This window comes from Ooceraea biroi, chromosome 1 (genome assembly GCF_003672135.1).
Source record: "Ooceraea biroi isolate clonal line C1 chromosome 1, Obir_v5.4, whole genome shotgun sequence".
Classification (NCBI taxonomy): Eukaryota; Metazoa; Arthropoda; class Insecta; order Hymenoptera; family Formicidae; genus Ooceraea; species Ooceraea biroi.
In genome coordinates, this window is record NC_039506.1 from 4,405,662 (window position 1) to 4,422,433 (window position 16,772).

At 34.9% G+C, this 16,772-nt stretch overlaps 2 protein-coding genes across 2 annotated transcripts; both read right to left on the reverse strand.

Annotated features, from left to right (window-relative positions):
* Positions 1-8,122: 8,122 nt before the first annotated feature.
* LOC105286865 (sorbitol dehydrogenase) lies at positions 8,123-14,165 on the reverse strand. Its single transcript, XM_011352121.3, has 8 exons — positions 12,624-14,165; positions 11,442-11,475; positions 10,676-10,836; positions 10,431-10,594; positions 10,071-10,255; positions 9,263-9,441; positions 8,933-9,054; positions 8,123-8,816 (listed from the first exon to the last, which is right to left on the reverse strand). The coding sequence occupies exons 1-8, from the start codon at positions 12,675-12,677 to the stop codon at positions 8,663-8,665; spliced, it is 1,053 nt and encodes a 350-aa protein (XP_011350423.1). The 5' UTR covers positions 12,678-14,165; the 3' UTR covers positions 8,123-8,662.
* Positions 14,166-14,254: 89 nt separating this feature from the next.
* LOC105286866 (serine/threonine-protein kinase rio2) lies at positions 14,255-16,487 on the reverse strand. Its single transcript, XM_011352122.3, has 5 exons — positions 16,270-16,487; positions 15,950-16,091; positions 15,484-15,862; positions 15,117-15,401; positions 14,255-15,018 (listed from the first exon to the last, which is right to left on the reverse strand). The coding sequence occupies exons 1-5, from the start codon at positions 16,333-16,335 to the stop codon at positions 14,361-14,363; spliced, it is 1,530 nt and encodes a 509-aa protein (XP_011350424.1). The 5' UTR covers positions 16,336-16,487; the 3' UTR covers positions 14,255-14,360.
* Positions 16,488-16,772: the final 285 nt, after the last annotated feature.

Consider the following 16,772-nt stretch of genomic DNA (forward strand, 5'->3'; position numbering starts at 1 on the left):
AACGTAGATGCTGCGCGTGCTGTATGATCGGCTCGCGGAAGCTTCTTACTAATAGGTAACGGAACAACGGAGCCACTCGCAAGTCAATCCAATTGGACAGGCTCAAAAGCGAACAGCGACGGGCAAACACGGGCGATCGGTTATCGAAGCGATTAAATGTATATGTCGCCGTCTGTCCGTCTGTCTATCCCGACCGTGCAAATATGCGCGAGCAAACTCGGAAACCACGCTTCCAACAAGGAAACATCGACTACGTCAACGCGGTCCGCGTGGTGAGCGTCCGTATGCACAACCGACGCCGTCGTGCTCTCGTGGGAAATGCCGTCGATTATATTTGCGCCATAGCGAGCGTCACGGACGCGCAAGGTACGCCGGAGTTCCCGGACGAACCGGGGATGGTGCGGACCCGTCGTCCGCCTGCCGAACCTGCTATTTGCACACACCGGCACTCTAATTAATTATCCGCCGTCTCCGATAATGTAACACCCGGCGCGAGCGCGTTTCCTCCCGCTCTACGAATATTCGAGATTACGACCGTCCTGACTAGCGACAATGGAAAATTTTACGTACACTACTGTAACTTCTAATAATGAACGTTTGTTGTATGGAAAATTTTTCGCGACCCTACGTTTATCGTGAATATGAAGTATTTTTGCAAGATTAAATATATTAATATTTTAGATGAGAGAACATTTAAAGTAAAAAGATTCTTGGAGAATGATGGTGAATAATTCTTAATAGTAATATACAAATTGTATTAATAAAATCTTAATGTCAAAATTTCATCTTGATAAAAATAAAAAGTTTGCAAATCAAATAATTAAGCCTACCTGAAAATATTAATCTTTCAATAAAATCTTATTAAAGCAGAATTAATCCAGAATTCGTCAAATAATTTTATGGTGAAAATATGCTCCCAACAATAATAAAATCCTATAGCAAAGTAAATTTATTGTAATAAAGATTATATTCACTTAACTGATAGTGACATGAGATCGTACGCATGTTAATTAGAATAAAACACAAAAGAATATTGATGACTTTATCGGCGAAGCAACAGAATCAAGAAAAGTAAAAGCTTATCTGACTTTCTGCCATTCTTATTCTCCAACAACAAATCGAACGTGCACAAATGGAACGTATGAAAGTTATATGTTGACGCTCACCCACCGGATGGACAAATACTCGTCAAGCACCACTCGGTAACGCGGGGAGCTAATAAAAGGAGTCGCGCTGTTCCATTATCAAAGCTAAGAGCTATAGGCAGCTAACTGCTTGTCTATAAATGGGCGCGTAATCTCACCGAACGATTACACAGATCACAGATGCATAACCTAACTTTATGCATATGCACGAAGCTTATAACAAATATTTGCACGCGGAAAGATTACGCGACAATCATGTTCAAGGAAAATTTTTTACTAAATTTGTAAAACATTTCTGCCTTCATATTTATACAAATCCTTTACAAGTGCAATTGTATGATGCAAACTATTAGGAGTGTGATTTAGTTTTGAGGGTTTTGCAACAGATGGCTGTAGTGTCAGTTTGTTCCAATAGCTGTTTCCGATAACTGTTGTTTCTTACAGTCTTGACATTATCCATGACATTTAGTAGCATTATAGCAATAGATGCAATAACAGTCGTGTTTATATCATCGTAAAAATGCAACTTCCGAAAGCTCTTTAGCATTTTCGACATGCGTTGCTTTTGTTTTTTAATCAAAACAAAACTGCGGCTGAGAATTATAGAATTCTTGTGGAAACTTATGGTGATTCTGCCCCATCAATTAAGACGTGTCAATACTGGTTTAGACGCTTTAAAAGTGGTCATACTGATGTGAAGGACAAAGAACGCTCGGGACAACCAAGAAAGCTTGAAAATGCAGATTTGCAAGCATTATTGGACGAAAATCCAATACAATCCACTTCAGAACTTGCCAGAGCATTAAATGTTGATCGTACAACAGTTACCAAACATTTACATGAAGTGGGAAAAATTCAGAAAGAAGGGAAATGGGTTCGACATGAATTATCGGAAAGTGCCATTGCGAACCGGTTGAACATTTGCATTTCGTTGATCGCCAGGCAAAAAAAGAAGAGTCTTTTGTCTCGGATTGTTACTGGGGACGAAAAGTAGATCTATTTTGATAATCCGAAACGCAGAAAATCATGGGTGGATCCAGGCGAACCATCAACATCCACTCCGAGACGCAATATTCACGGTTCAAAAGTAATGCTCCGTATTTGGTGGGATAGTGTACTATGAGCTGTTAAATCCGCACGAGACTGTCACGGCTGATCGTTATCGACACCAATTGTACAAGTTGAAGCAAGCATTGGACCAAAACCGACCACCAATTGCGAGTAAACGACGGAAAGTGATTCTTCTTCGTGACAACGCTCGACCTCACGTTGCGTTATCAGTGAAAGAAACACTATTAGAGCTTGAATGGCAAGTCTTACCGCACCCCGCGTATTCTCCGGACATTGCTCCATGCGATTATTATTTGTTCCGGTCGATGCAACACGCTTTAGAGGATACACACTTTCATAATTTCGAAGAAGTGCGAAAATTCGTCGCCGAATGGATCAACTGAAAAGAAGAGTCATTTTATCGTGGTGGAATCCATCTCTTGCCAGAAAGATGGGAAAAAGTTATAGAAAACGAAGGAAAATATCTTGATTAAGGTATTCATTCATTGTCATATTTAAATACATGCGTTTTTGAGCAAAAAAAACCCTCAAAACTAAATCACACCCCTAATACATTACTGAATATAATAATCAATCATCACAAAATAATAAAATAAACAAATAATGCTTAGTTCTAAAAAATAATACTAAATAACAAATCTTTTTAAAAATTAGAGATAAAATTTGCTCACAGAGCATTATCTGGTTTTAAACTATTAACAAATTATTAATCAAAAATTTAAAACAATTGTTTAGTGACGTGAGTAGTTATTCAATAATAGATATGTCCTGTATGATTAATTCATTTAAATCGATCGATTTATTTAAGTAAACAGATTTAGTTAACTACATAGAGTTCGCAAAGCCTGCGAAGATGATACATATACTCGGCAGTTTACTCGATATGGCTAAAGAACCCTGGTACTAGAAGATGGGGCGTAGATTTGAAGTACGTACTCGGTAACGTAGAAGGCTAATAGAAGAAGTCACGCAGTGCTATTGTTAGTGGACAATGCTGTGCAGACGATTCAAACGATTTCCATCGCCCTACACTCAGTGTTCAGTGCCAGTGTACGAAACTGCATAACGCACTTTTCTACGTTGATTTCAGTGTAAAGTACAAATCAATAGTGAATCAAAATGTCGCACGAAACATTAACTACATATAGTGGAGTATTTAATTATGTATTTAGAGAAGTAAGTCCAATATCAGAGAACGTGTGCTTATAAATATCCTATGTGATAAAATATTTCACGCGTCCATTATCGACAAAATATAGAATTCAAATAATACGTAAAATTTTTAATTCATTTATAAAATACGCATAACGATTTTTACAAAATTGAAAGATTCTGATTAATTGCAATGCATATTTCTTAAAAGACATTTTTTAGTATGTGCATACATAGAATTTTTAAATAATAGCATGTGCTACCTTGTTCTTTCATTATGATATCCATTATATTAATTATATTGCATAGTAAATGTTGAGTAGTTGCAAATACTTATTGCACGACTTTAATAAACAAATTACTTTCTTTTAATTGTGTATATAATTTCCGTAAATGATTACAATATCGTAAATAATGAAATAATATAGAAATAACATAGAAATTTTGTCCATATTAGATTAAGTGTGTCAACTTTTGTACATTTCAGTTATTGTATAAGGAAACATGGAAGGAATTTCAAGGAAGATGCTTATAATGTCATGTAATATACATAAAACTATAAGCTATACACATGCAAGCATTTATTAACTCTAAATTTATTAAACTAACTAGCATTTATTAAATTAACTTAAACTAACAGTACCAAGATTTTTATTTTAATTTTGATTCATTTCTGATTATATCTAATAAAATATATAAAACCATATTGTTCGCGACGTTAAATTTGTTTTAATTTATAAATTATTCCTTTATTTGCAAAAAATTATAAAATTTTAATGTAAATAAGTAATGCTCATAATGCATTCTATTAAACACGTTCTTGGTAATGTTAGAATTATAATATTATTTTTTCTACTTACCTTTATCACTCGTCTTATTCTGAAACATGATGTGACTTCTCCAAATGGCTATACAAATCATTGTTATCTTGCAACAAGAATAAATATTTGAATATTGTGAAATAAGTTCCACATGAATAAGTAATTTTAAAAGATTTAGTTGTAAAAGATGTTCTCAAATTATCAGGATTATACACATAATTTCCTTATAAAGTTTTCTGTTTGATAGTCATTGAAGTTATAGAGCCAATTCAGATGACATTTTTCTTTTGCGATGCATGAAACATGGAAATCATGCATTAAATAGCATTGGAAAAATCTACTCATAACTCATACAGCACGAAAAGATTGCATATACATTGCAGGAATCTTCCACCGCAACGTAGCGACATTGCAAATTCACTGCGAAATGTTTCTGCAGCATTGCTATGGGATTGCAGGAATGTGAAAATGTCCGCTTTTCGGAACATTGCAACGAAACGTCATAATAATATTGCAATGTAATGAATTTGCAATAATTATAATTATTCATTATTATATACTTTAAATATTTTTATTTATATAACTTCAATATTTTTATTTATTAACATAAATAGACAATTATATGTAATATAACAATAGTAATAAAAAATGAAATAAACATTTTCTCTATTTTTGTTATAAAAAAGTAACTGTTCTTTATAAAAAAAAACTTAAAAATCCTCTTCTTGAGATATTATTTTTCCTTTAATTATGTTAAAATATTTTTCCTTTAATTAAATAATTGAATCTTCTTCGTTTTTGTTTGTATGTTGCCTGTAAAAATAAAATAGGAATTAAAATTCATGTATTAGCATAAAATTACATAAAAATATACATACTGCAAGTATGTATAATAAAATTATATGTAAAATGACATACTTTGATCTTTCAATCCTAACCGGAGCTTGAGCAAACCACTTGGAAATGCATTCAGCAATTTCTGCATCAGTGGCATGATTGTGTATTTCACGAACAGCTTCTATAACAGAAAAAGTTATTTAAAATATTACAACTATTAATATGCAGTTTTCTAATGAATTTCCATAATTTTGAGGTTATAGTGATATAAACCGTGAGATAGGCAAATAGAGTGATTCTCTATTATAATTAATAGATACAAGATTAACAGCACACAAGTGCTATAATTAGACATAATATTATAAAAAAGTACTTACCTTTTTCTTTTACGTAACTACTTTCTTTTAGAATGATGCTCGCGTCGTACAACCACCATGTTCTTTAGATAGTCGAAAGAGACAAACACCGCATGCACATATTACCGAGCTCAGATTCTGGTCATCACACACATCATTGATCGAATAGATTTGGACGAATCTCGTTAGGATAGGAAGACTCCAATGTTTTAATAAAATGAATTATTAATATTAATTAATTACAAATTTTGATTGTGCAATGTTTCCGAAATATTAATGTCATGTTGCTACAAGTGTGCTGGTATTTTGCGGATATATATCTCTGCAATGTCTTTGTACTGTTGCATTGCAATTTGCAACGTTGCAACGTTGCTGCAATGTTGGTGCAAGCTTCTGTGCTGTATGGGAATCCACGTATTATAAATATTTATATTACGTGATATATTTATATGACAAAATATTTCGTATAAATTTATCCATAACAAAATACATTGACTATTTTGAAAATGCGCAAACGTTCGTGCAGTTTATGTTATTGCCATGAAGATGGCATCTCCAAGTCACGTGATTGGATTTAAAAGTATTTTCTCGTTGTAGTTTCGATTTATGTTGAATTTTTATGTTAACAATCGCAAATTGCCGAGATATGTTATTGAATATTTGCTAGCGCTAGATCTATCAAAGTAGATCGATATAGAATAATGTCTGCACCTGACGATAATCGTACCAATTCTACTTTACCTGCATATATCGACAGGAAAGTACGGCGCCAAGTATGTGAAGGAAATTTTCATCGATCCGAGATGCTCGTCGCCGGATTGCCAACATCAAAATTGCAATAATAGTGATATTGTACGTAACATTAAATGCACGATAAATGTTCGAGTGTGCTTTACGAAAGAGATTCGCGATAATTTATAACGCAAGGTTTAGGATTTCGGTGCTAATAAGTGCAAAAAATACAGAGCTCTTCGGAGGTAATCTGCCATTGTCGCGACGCGATTACAACCAAAGTTCTTTAGGTCTGTGATCACAACTGACCGCAGTTCGAGATCTATCGAATAACGAAATTGCGATTCTCGAATCTTTGGAGTCCATAATGGATCAATCGCAGTGATTGATGGAAAAAAAATAAAATTTGCGATATTCTAATGAATACTAGGAACAGATCAATCAAATGGCGAATTATTACAGAAATTATTACGTACCTAGCATTTACCATGCACGCATCCGTCACAGTTCGATGAGATTCGGCGAGAAAATGTTAGACGCATGAAGAGATTGACCGATTGCAGACATCTTGAAGCGAATCGTCGAAATCACGAAATTGACGTATATTAGTAATGATCACAGGCGATATTTGCACTGCAACGGACGTTCGATATATTGCGAGTGGCAGATATGTGAATTCTTCGCGCGCGTGATTCACTTTTGGCGATAATCTCGAATAATAATCCCGAAAAATACGAAACGATTCCGACACGACACTGCACATCACCGCGGCGCGGTTCTACCTGACGACGATTCAAAATTCGGCGAATCGTGACGCTGCACTGCTTGATGTAACGAGCCAATCACATCGCGTAATTAGAAGCAATTCTAAAGAATTTCTTGTTTGTTTCTAGTTGCACTTTATGCACGTAAAATGAAATGCGCACACGTTTGGTCTAGAAAGAGAAAGAAAACGAACAAAGAAATTGCAATAAAAATTGTTTAAGTTGCCGAAGTAAAGTGCAGGAGATTAATATTACTATTAAAACATCGAATAGAACTATTAGGTTAGAAGCTGCAGGTACGTAATATTGCTACGTTTTATCACGAAACAATCAAAATATTTCTCTAATGCGATATAATACATATTAAATGTTTCAGTTTGTAAGTGTATTATATAAAAGGACATGAAAGAGAGTATGTGTATATTTTTATAAAAAGTGTTTTAAGAGTGCGAAAGAGAGGACCCTGTATACAGGGTGTTTCCTAAGTAAGTAGACAAACTTAAGGAGGATATTCCTTGGTTTATTTTAAGAAGAAAAGGTCATATAAGCATATGTCCTAAACTGCTTTGTTTTCCAAAAAAAGTACATCACTGTTTTCGTTCACTTTTCGTTTATTATAGAACAGTTTGTATTATTGCAAATGAAACAAATGAAAAACAATAGTAACCAAAAAGAAAAATTATAACGAAAAAGAAAATAGTAACTAAAAAGAAAAATAACAACATCACAGTAACTGCTGAAAATGTCCACCTGCAGCCATGATACACGCCTCGACTCTCCTTTCCATTGATTGACGTACACGCTCAAAAATACCTGGAGTGTTACGTATTCTTTCACATCCATCTATTATGCGATTTCTGAGATCTTCTTCATTTTGAATAGGTGTAGCGTAAACTAAAGATTTAAGCTGTCCCCATAGAAAAAAATCTACTGGATTTAAGTCTGGGGATCTTGCAGGCCATAAATGGTTTGGTCTTTGAGTACCTCGACCGATCCATCGATTGGCAAACTTCCTGTTCAAAAATTGACCATCCCCACTCCATCCCCACCGCTGTTGACTCGTACTGCAAAAGCACGCTATCCGAAAAGTGAACGAAAACAGTGATGTACTTTTTTTGGAAAACAAAGCAGTTTAGGACATATGTTTATATGACCTTTTCTTCTTAAAATAAGCCAAGGAATATTCTCCTTAAGTTTGTCTACTTACTTAGGAAACACCCTGTACATCTCACTTTATGCAAATATTCAGTCAAAATAAAATTTTATTACTGATATAAAATACATTGTTATTGTTCTGAGAAAATAACAACGTGAACATTACCGCTGAAATTCATCGTCACTTCAAATATGTTTACTTTTCCTTGAAGCTATTGTACATATTTACAATAGTTGTACATATTTATGCGATTTCTATACAATCATGTTCTTTATATTATGCTGACGTTCGAATGAGAGATGCATCTAATGTAAATTAGGATCTCGCAGAGTGCACCAGCATTTATAACATGTCATATTACATGAGATAAAGCGACAAAGGACGACATCTCGTTAAAACATCTCTCAAAATTTCAAACCACGTGTTACATATTTATGTCAAAATATATTCATGCTTTATCTTCTATCTGTACGTTTCGCAGATCAAGTCTTTTGCTGCTTTTGTGATGACTCGTTAAAATTCGACAAGATACAGTTTAACACTATTTAAAATTTCACATAGCATTCCTTGTAAGAAGAATCCACGATCGTATTTGATACTGTGATATTCAGATTGCGTTGTGATTCATCTATTTGCAGTGAATCATGACTTTGATGGCTCCGCCCGCCCCAGTTTTGCTGGTCTCGAACGCTTGCTTGGTCTCCTCTATTTTGTAATTGTGAGTGATCAATGGTTTCACATTCACCTTGCCAGATGCGACGAGTTCCAGTGCGTCACCATAGCTGTGAGTCGAAAAAAGATCATATCACTATACGTAGAATATTTCTTTATCAATTTAAATCTAACGAATAAATAAATTTCTAATTATAATCATTTTTATGGTTTAATTGATACTTACTCATTCGCATAACGAAAAATGCCTCGAATATCGACTTCCCTAGTCAACGCGTTGATTAATGGGATCTGCACCTCTGGGGCACTATTTCCCACTAATACCACCATTCCTCCAGATCTTGTTGCCTAAGAAAGAGAAGGACACATATTATATCTTTATATATAATCACATAGCTTATTTAATGAATTTTTAAATTGATAGAAAAGATAATAGATTTCAATCAAAATCAATTAGTTGAATTTTATTCTGTTTTATCCCCCCTGACAAACGGCAAACTTTAAATAATTGAAAAAATATATTTATAAAGTATTACAAAGGTATTTTGAGACTCACGAGAATCGCCAAGCGAATCGAGGCTTGCGCACCAGAGGCGTCTATTGTTCTGTTAGGTTCATCTCCAAAAATTCTATGGATATCAGCCACTACATCCTTCTCCGATCTATCTTTTTGCACCAAATATGTAGCATCGGCGCCGAGTTTCTTCGCCATGTTCAGTCTATTTTCTATGATATCTATAAACATTATAAATACGCCTGGTTACATCTCATTTGTAGATTCTATAGACTTGTGTATTATAGTTAGAAATAGTCGAAAAGCAACTTGTGCGACTTGCGAAACCTATTGTACTGCTACAAAAGATGAGAATTTGCATTAGGAAGCAAGGTAGCTATCTGAAGCAACGATGTGTGTCATACGCTTTTAGCGTAGAATTTAAATTTACAATAGAAGAGCTGCTACCATACAATATATAAAGAACAAATTGTATAATCTTAACGTATTCCATAAGTAGCATCTATCATGCTAAATATGATCAGTTTCGGGCGTTTATTTGGGTGATAATTTGCAATACTATTTCGAAAACGCGACGTAAATATCTTTTTCTCTTTCCTCTTCTCGTCAATCTGTTGCTCTCTTGCTTACTCGTGTAGTAATTACATAACTTATGTTACTTGGCACTACTTATCATTCGTAGATTGCGATATATCCCTTGTAAAAGTTGTATTATCTCAACCAACGCAATCACTGCAGTATTCATCTTAATTAAGGCAACAGTACGTCGTTTTACATCACTTTCTTTCACTTCGTAATCATAATTCAGATTTCAGCATTTTATTTCGTTAGAGACCTTCCAAACACGAACCTGTGATAACTACTTTGTTCGCACCCATAGCTTTGGCCACCAATAACGTCACCAGACCGATTGGACCAGCTCCTAGGATTAAAACTTTAGAATCGATTCCAATCCCGGCCCGTTTGCAAGCGTGCACTCCCACTGACAACGGTTCCAAAAGCGCTCCTTCTTCCAAACTCACATGATCGGGCAATCTGTATGAAATATTATAACAGTATGAAGAAATAATTTATTTTATAATTTGCTGCGTATTCCAAAAATTCTTTTTTTATTATGTTTTATTGCATTCAAAAAACACATTTGTGTATTATTAATAGTATAACATAAATTTATGTAAAGAAAATAGGAAAGGTGACCAGCAAAACTCACTTGAAGCAAAAATCAGCTGCGTGTTTGTAGAAACGTCTTAGGCTACCATGCACAGGCGGCGTCGCGCAAAACACGATTTCCTTGCACAGATTGTAACGTCCCTCCTTGCAAAACTTACATACCCTGCAAGGCACACCAGGTTCAATAGCAACGCGATCCCCCACCTAAAACATAAGGAACCAAAAATGCCTTTAATATGTTTTAATGAATGACATGCACAAAAGAAATAGAAGCGATAAACATACTTTCAGATTCTTGACATTTTTCCCAAGTTTAGTAACTGTACCGGAAGACTCGTGACCAATTATCATGGGTTTCTTCACTATGAAATCACCAATTCTTCCATTAACAAGATAATGAACATCTGATCCGCAGATTCCAACACATCCCATTTCCAGAAGTACTTCTGCAAAAAGATAAACGAGTTTTTATCCAAATTATTCTTTATCATATTTATATTTTTTTTATTGTCGGCTTTATTGAATCGTTTATTGGATCAATGTTTCAATTTATATATAACGCAATAGTACATTTTTATATTTTTAAGCTACAGTAAAGTTTTTCCCTAACTAAATCAGATCCACATATAGATGCGAAGATACAATGCGTTTTAAGTAGAAATTAATCCTGTTAACTCATCACGTCACATGCATATCTGGAACATCGCTGCATATTACTACGAGCGTCATCGCGCATATTATTGCCACTCAATGTAAATTGGCCCACAAATGTTACGCAACGTTTGAACAAAGCATACTTCTTTCGTTTAAAACGTATATAAGAAACCAAATATATAAAAGATATTTTGAGATTCTTTCCTTTAACAAAGATAATATTACTATATTGATTAAATTACCAGTTATATTACAAAATCTGTGAAACTAACGTTATTAATATCGATTAAATTTCTTGGTAATACTTTCCTTATCATTAACAGCGTTCTTTGTATATATTTTTTATTATTTTCGATAGAAAGAAATATTAGAAGTATCGATTAGAGGTATTTCTTACCATCGTCTTCTGGTTCCTCGATACTCGTATTTTCCTAGAACAAAAATAGAAAAGATTATATGTAGTTACACGTTTAGATCTAATTATAGAAAATACGTGTCTTTGCACAATATTGTACAACTCAATGAAATGTTTAAAGATGAAATTCAACATTGTTGATATTTAAATTTTCAAATATTATATATAATTTTCAAAGATTGATTTAGAACTATTTTAAATCCAGTTTTTCCTTGCAATAAACATCAAGATATGTCTAGAATAAAAACTATTTGCATCTAAATTATATACAATATTTTGTTACAAAGTATCGCATTCAAAAATTAATAGATTAGAAAACTATTATTTTATAAAACCAAAATATTCAATTCACTATTAGAAATAATAATGAAAAAGAAAGCGGATTTTATAGAGAATAAGTTGGCATCAATTTTTCTAACTCGCTGAATATAGAGATAATATAACAAGGAAAAAGTAGCAAATAAGGAAAACGGAGCTGTTATTGATACGAGTACTCGAGCGATAGGTTTAGAGGTCAACAGGAAGATACACATGTTAGGCGCAATCGATTTGTAAGACGATTGCAGTGTGCAGGATTTAAGGGTAGGATTTAAGAGTCGCAATATCAAAATGATTTATGAACCAATAATTTAAAGGACAAATATATAAAACGGATTCTACATAAAATCTAGCTTAATTTCAACGACATTCCATAATCTGCTGATTCTAATATTATGATAGATAGATATAGATCAAAACAAAATAGATCACTTTTACGAAAGCACAAATCGATATTTAATTCGACTCTTTTAATAAAATATTTTAATTCAAATAATTCAAAAATTTTAATAATTCTTATAATAAACTACCAAACGATCGATAATAGAAAAGTCGCGTCAGAATAATTTGCGTAACTCGCGCTACAAAATTTAAACATTGCAACGTACAAAACTTTTTAAATCGTCTGATCAAACGACTATAAAAATCTCTCACTTTTCCATCGGTAACGCATGTATGCATGCAATTTATTAATACAAATTCAACGCGGTTTTTGCTCATTGTCTTTGGTAATTAGAAATCAGGTCAACGATGAAGCTTCGCGGGTCAATCGCAACGATCGCGATGCGGCATGATCCGGGCATGAGCAGGCGCAGCCGTAGAAAGCTCGTAGCTCGTCATACTAACCAGGCGCAGATCGTTGATGCCGTACAGCACAGCGGCAAGATTCTCCCGAGCCATGATTCTTCTTTGCAGAGGGTTTCGACGGACGTAGAAGACTCGTTCGAGGCAGGCGGCGGTCCGCGCACGTCGTGGGGATCCGCGCTTCCGAATATTTTGATAAACACAGAACGGACGGAACGAAACTGCCGCTATATATACACGCGCCCGTGGTTCACGCACGTCGTAATGCTGCACGTTATCACCACGGTGTTATTATCGCCGGCTGAGCCGTCTCCTCCACTACTGATGGCGAGCATTCCTTCGGGACGACTGCGAATTTGTCGAACAGTACGATTTAGACATGCTTCGCAGCTGCACCAGCTGCGTCGAGTAATGCCATCGCAGGAACACGGTGCTTCGTCGGAACTAGTAAATCGATCCAGTCTCGCTGTCCCTTTCGCCGTCAATCAGTCCTATGTCCACAATCACGTGTCACGAACGCGCGAAGAAACGTGATGTGACACGCGCGACGGGCGAGATGTAGCAAAATAATGTAAATCATTATCCTGTTGACCGCGCTTCTCCCATTCCTTCCTTTATAAATTCGGGATTGAACTGTAGTCCCTTCGAGCGGCTCGTGTGCGTTCCATCTTTCTTGCAAAGCCGATGTTTTACATATTTATCGAATCTCTCCATTTTCCCTTCTGGCGATCTGATCTTTAATCTAATCTGATGTCAGTGAGGAATAATGTTTTCAATTAGGCATTCCAGAAGAGTGAGTTTTGGAATGGACCTTCTCAGAAAAGATGGGGAGGAATTTGGAAAGGCCTAAAAATGTAATGACGACTCAGCATGACGACACGTGGTACACAAATGTGTGTCGGGCAAATCCGGTTTTATGTAAACCGTGTCGCGTCGTTCAGAGTTTAAAAATTTGATAAACTCTTGATCTAGAAATAATAATAGTTGTATGTTTAATGTACGGAAAACTACCTCGCGCGACCTGGAATTTCGATATCTCTAATACAAATCCTGCATTTCTATTAAATAAGCTGGTATATTTATGTTCTAGTTCTATTTAATCAGGTCAGACTATGAGATAGTTTATATATGTATTCAAAGATGCACGAATATTAAGTCTCGCATTAATATTAAGTCGTAATCAAGACAAGATTGTGTTCTTCACTAATGACATATAGGTTTTACAAATATATTCAATTTTTTAAATCAAATTTATCTGTAAAATATCTAAAATTATTCTATATATTATTTTACGTATTTTGATATTTTATATTCTATAAAGATATGATAGATGTATCATTGAATATTAAAAACGATACGCAATTGGGGTGAATTAGGGATCGAATGTTGCATTCTCAAAGCAAAACTACTTTCGATCTTCCTACATAGATGAGAAACACTCGACCTTGGCATAAACGGTTCTCTGTAATGCATTTGTTATCTTATCTGTAGGATTAAATTTTTACAAGATCTGAATAATAAAGAGAGCATGAACTCTTCACGTTGTGCCATTACGTAATCTGCACATAATACATCCACATGAGTAACAATAATCTATATAATTTTTATATACAACAGTATATGTCTCTGTATGCACCAATGGTAGTGTAGAAGTATAATAATTAGGAAAGACATTTGCATCCGTAGGTAATATATTTGTATGAAATTATCAACAAAGGTACATCGCGTTAGTCGCGTGAAAAAATAATTTATAACAAAAATGACGAGTACGTACATGCTTCACTCCCAACCCCAAATACCCGTCGATTCTTGAATTGTAGCTCTATTATCCCTACGCACCCTCGTCACTGCGCTTGCCTCTCCCTTGACGAGTATCCTCTTCGATCGGTTCTTTTTGTCGCGTTTTTCAAGTCCTAATTTTGTTCTTCTTTTTATCACGTCTGGCGCAATCGTAGCGGCTGTCGAGACACTTCGTATACTTCGTGTGTCATCGTAATCATTAATGGATGCTCCTTCGCTTCCCGCATCTGATGATGCATCGGACAACTTGTCTTCATTGTTTTCTTCGTCGGTTTTAACATTTTCCACGGTTACATTTCTATTATTTCGTTCGCACTCGTCTTCTGTATTATTTTCTTTTTCGGAATGTAATACTATCGATACTTTTTCAGAATATTCATTTTCATTATTTAAAACAGTCTGTCTCGCTGAAACATGGAAACTTTCCCTCACTGCGTTTTCAACTTGAAGTTGCAGATCACTCATTTGATCTTCCAAATCTTCGATATTCTCGCTGCAATCCTCATACGTTTCTTCGTCACTGTTTTCTTCTTCTTCTTCTTCTTCTTCGTCGACACCCATCTCTTTTAAAAGATCTTTTTCCATCTGCCTTGTTAAACCACTAGCTCTGACTTCAGCGTCTATACAACCTTCACGTCTGAAAAGAAGAATATTTGTTAAATATCAGCAAAAAATATATATAAAATTAAGGCGTAACAATAAACGCGAAGAATTTTACATTATTCTGTTACTTACGAGACATCTTGAAAAGTTGGATACAATTCGCTTTCATATCCAAAACGTCTCTTAAAGAAATCACGGACGCAATTCACGTCCCTTTGAAAATACACTTCTGCGTTTATGTGCTCTGTAGAAATCATTTGTGGAAAATCAATGATAACAGGCTTGCCGTCATCTTTCATCATGATATTAAATTCATTAAAGTCTCCGTGTATAACACCATGATTTGCTAGTCTGACGATCAAGTCCATGAGCTCATCGTACAATGCCTCCACATTGTTTACTTCGTTTACATTACACCTATAAACAAAATTAATTAATTAATTAATTAAATCAGAGCAGCATATTTAATTAGATAGCTGAGAAACATTAAGAAACATACAGCGGTCCACCTTCAACCAGCTCCATGATAACACAATGCCTATTAAAGTCGATTGGTTTTGGCACGGGAAAACCTCTGTCGAACAGTGCTTTCATGTACGCAAACTCTCTGGTTGCCGATATTCTCGACAGATACAACCACGATGCAGACTGCCTGTGCTGATGATAGTCTCTCTTTCCTTTAATATTACGGAAGCACGTTCTGCCTAGCCTGTGCAACTTTAAACAAAGAGAGGTCCCTTCCTCATTCGCAACGACGTAAATGTTAGATTCTTTACCGACACCGATCTGATTGCCGAAAGAGTGAATTATTCCTCTCTGTGCTAAAACCTTTAGAGCTAAGTAATCATAACCGGCATTTGTCAAACGATAGCCGTCATCTAAAAATTTATTGGAATTTGTCAGTAAACAAGTATTTTCCATGCACAAGCATATATGTCTATAAATATACATATTTAATGACTTGCATCGTTTTCCTCGTTCATAGCTAAGCAGTCTGTTCTTGCACAATTCTCTTAACAATTTATGAACCCCACCGTAACGCAGATTCGCTATCTGCGCGGCGAGTGATGCAGGTACGAGTTCATGATTTTTCATACCCATTTCAATCTAGAATTCACAAATTATGTATATAATGAATGACGAATATAATTATGATTAAAATAAAAAAAGATAAAAAGAGCAGCAAGATATTCTGCAGAAATATATCAAAAAATAGTATAAATTGTTCTAAACAGAATGTGGATAAAAAGATATGTTCGTGGCTTATAGGTTAACTCTCGCATACCGACGTTAAAACACGAAAGTCTTCTGGGGTCAAATACCGCAATATCTTAACATTCAACTTTCCCATGTTTTCTGGATGATAAACAGTTGCGAATAATTAATTATAACGCAGATTCACACGGTTTTGATTGAAAATATTGGATCTTTAAAGCTAGAACTTTTACATTGGGCACATGCGCCAATCAACACTCATGCCATACTCTTATCCTAGAGACACTGTAATCAGAGACTGGCCACGCAACTTCCACTTTTGATTGGTCAGCCATGTTTTGGCAATTTGCGCTGTATTTAAATGTATTAAAAACTGTAATCTGACAAGGGGATATATTTAAACGCAAGAACACTTATTTAAACGCAATAACATTTATTTAAACGCACAATGCATGGCCATGGATTTGCTGTCATACATTCTTTTCTGTGTATTATCCCTTTTATCTTTTTTATAAAAAATCCTTAACCGAACACTAAGAAATACGAATTCCACATCTTTTTGTTTTCTCGCTT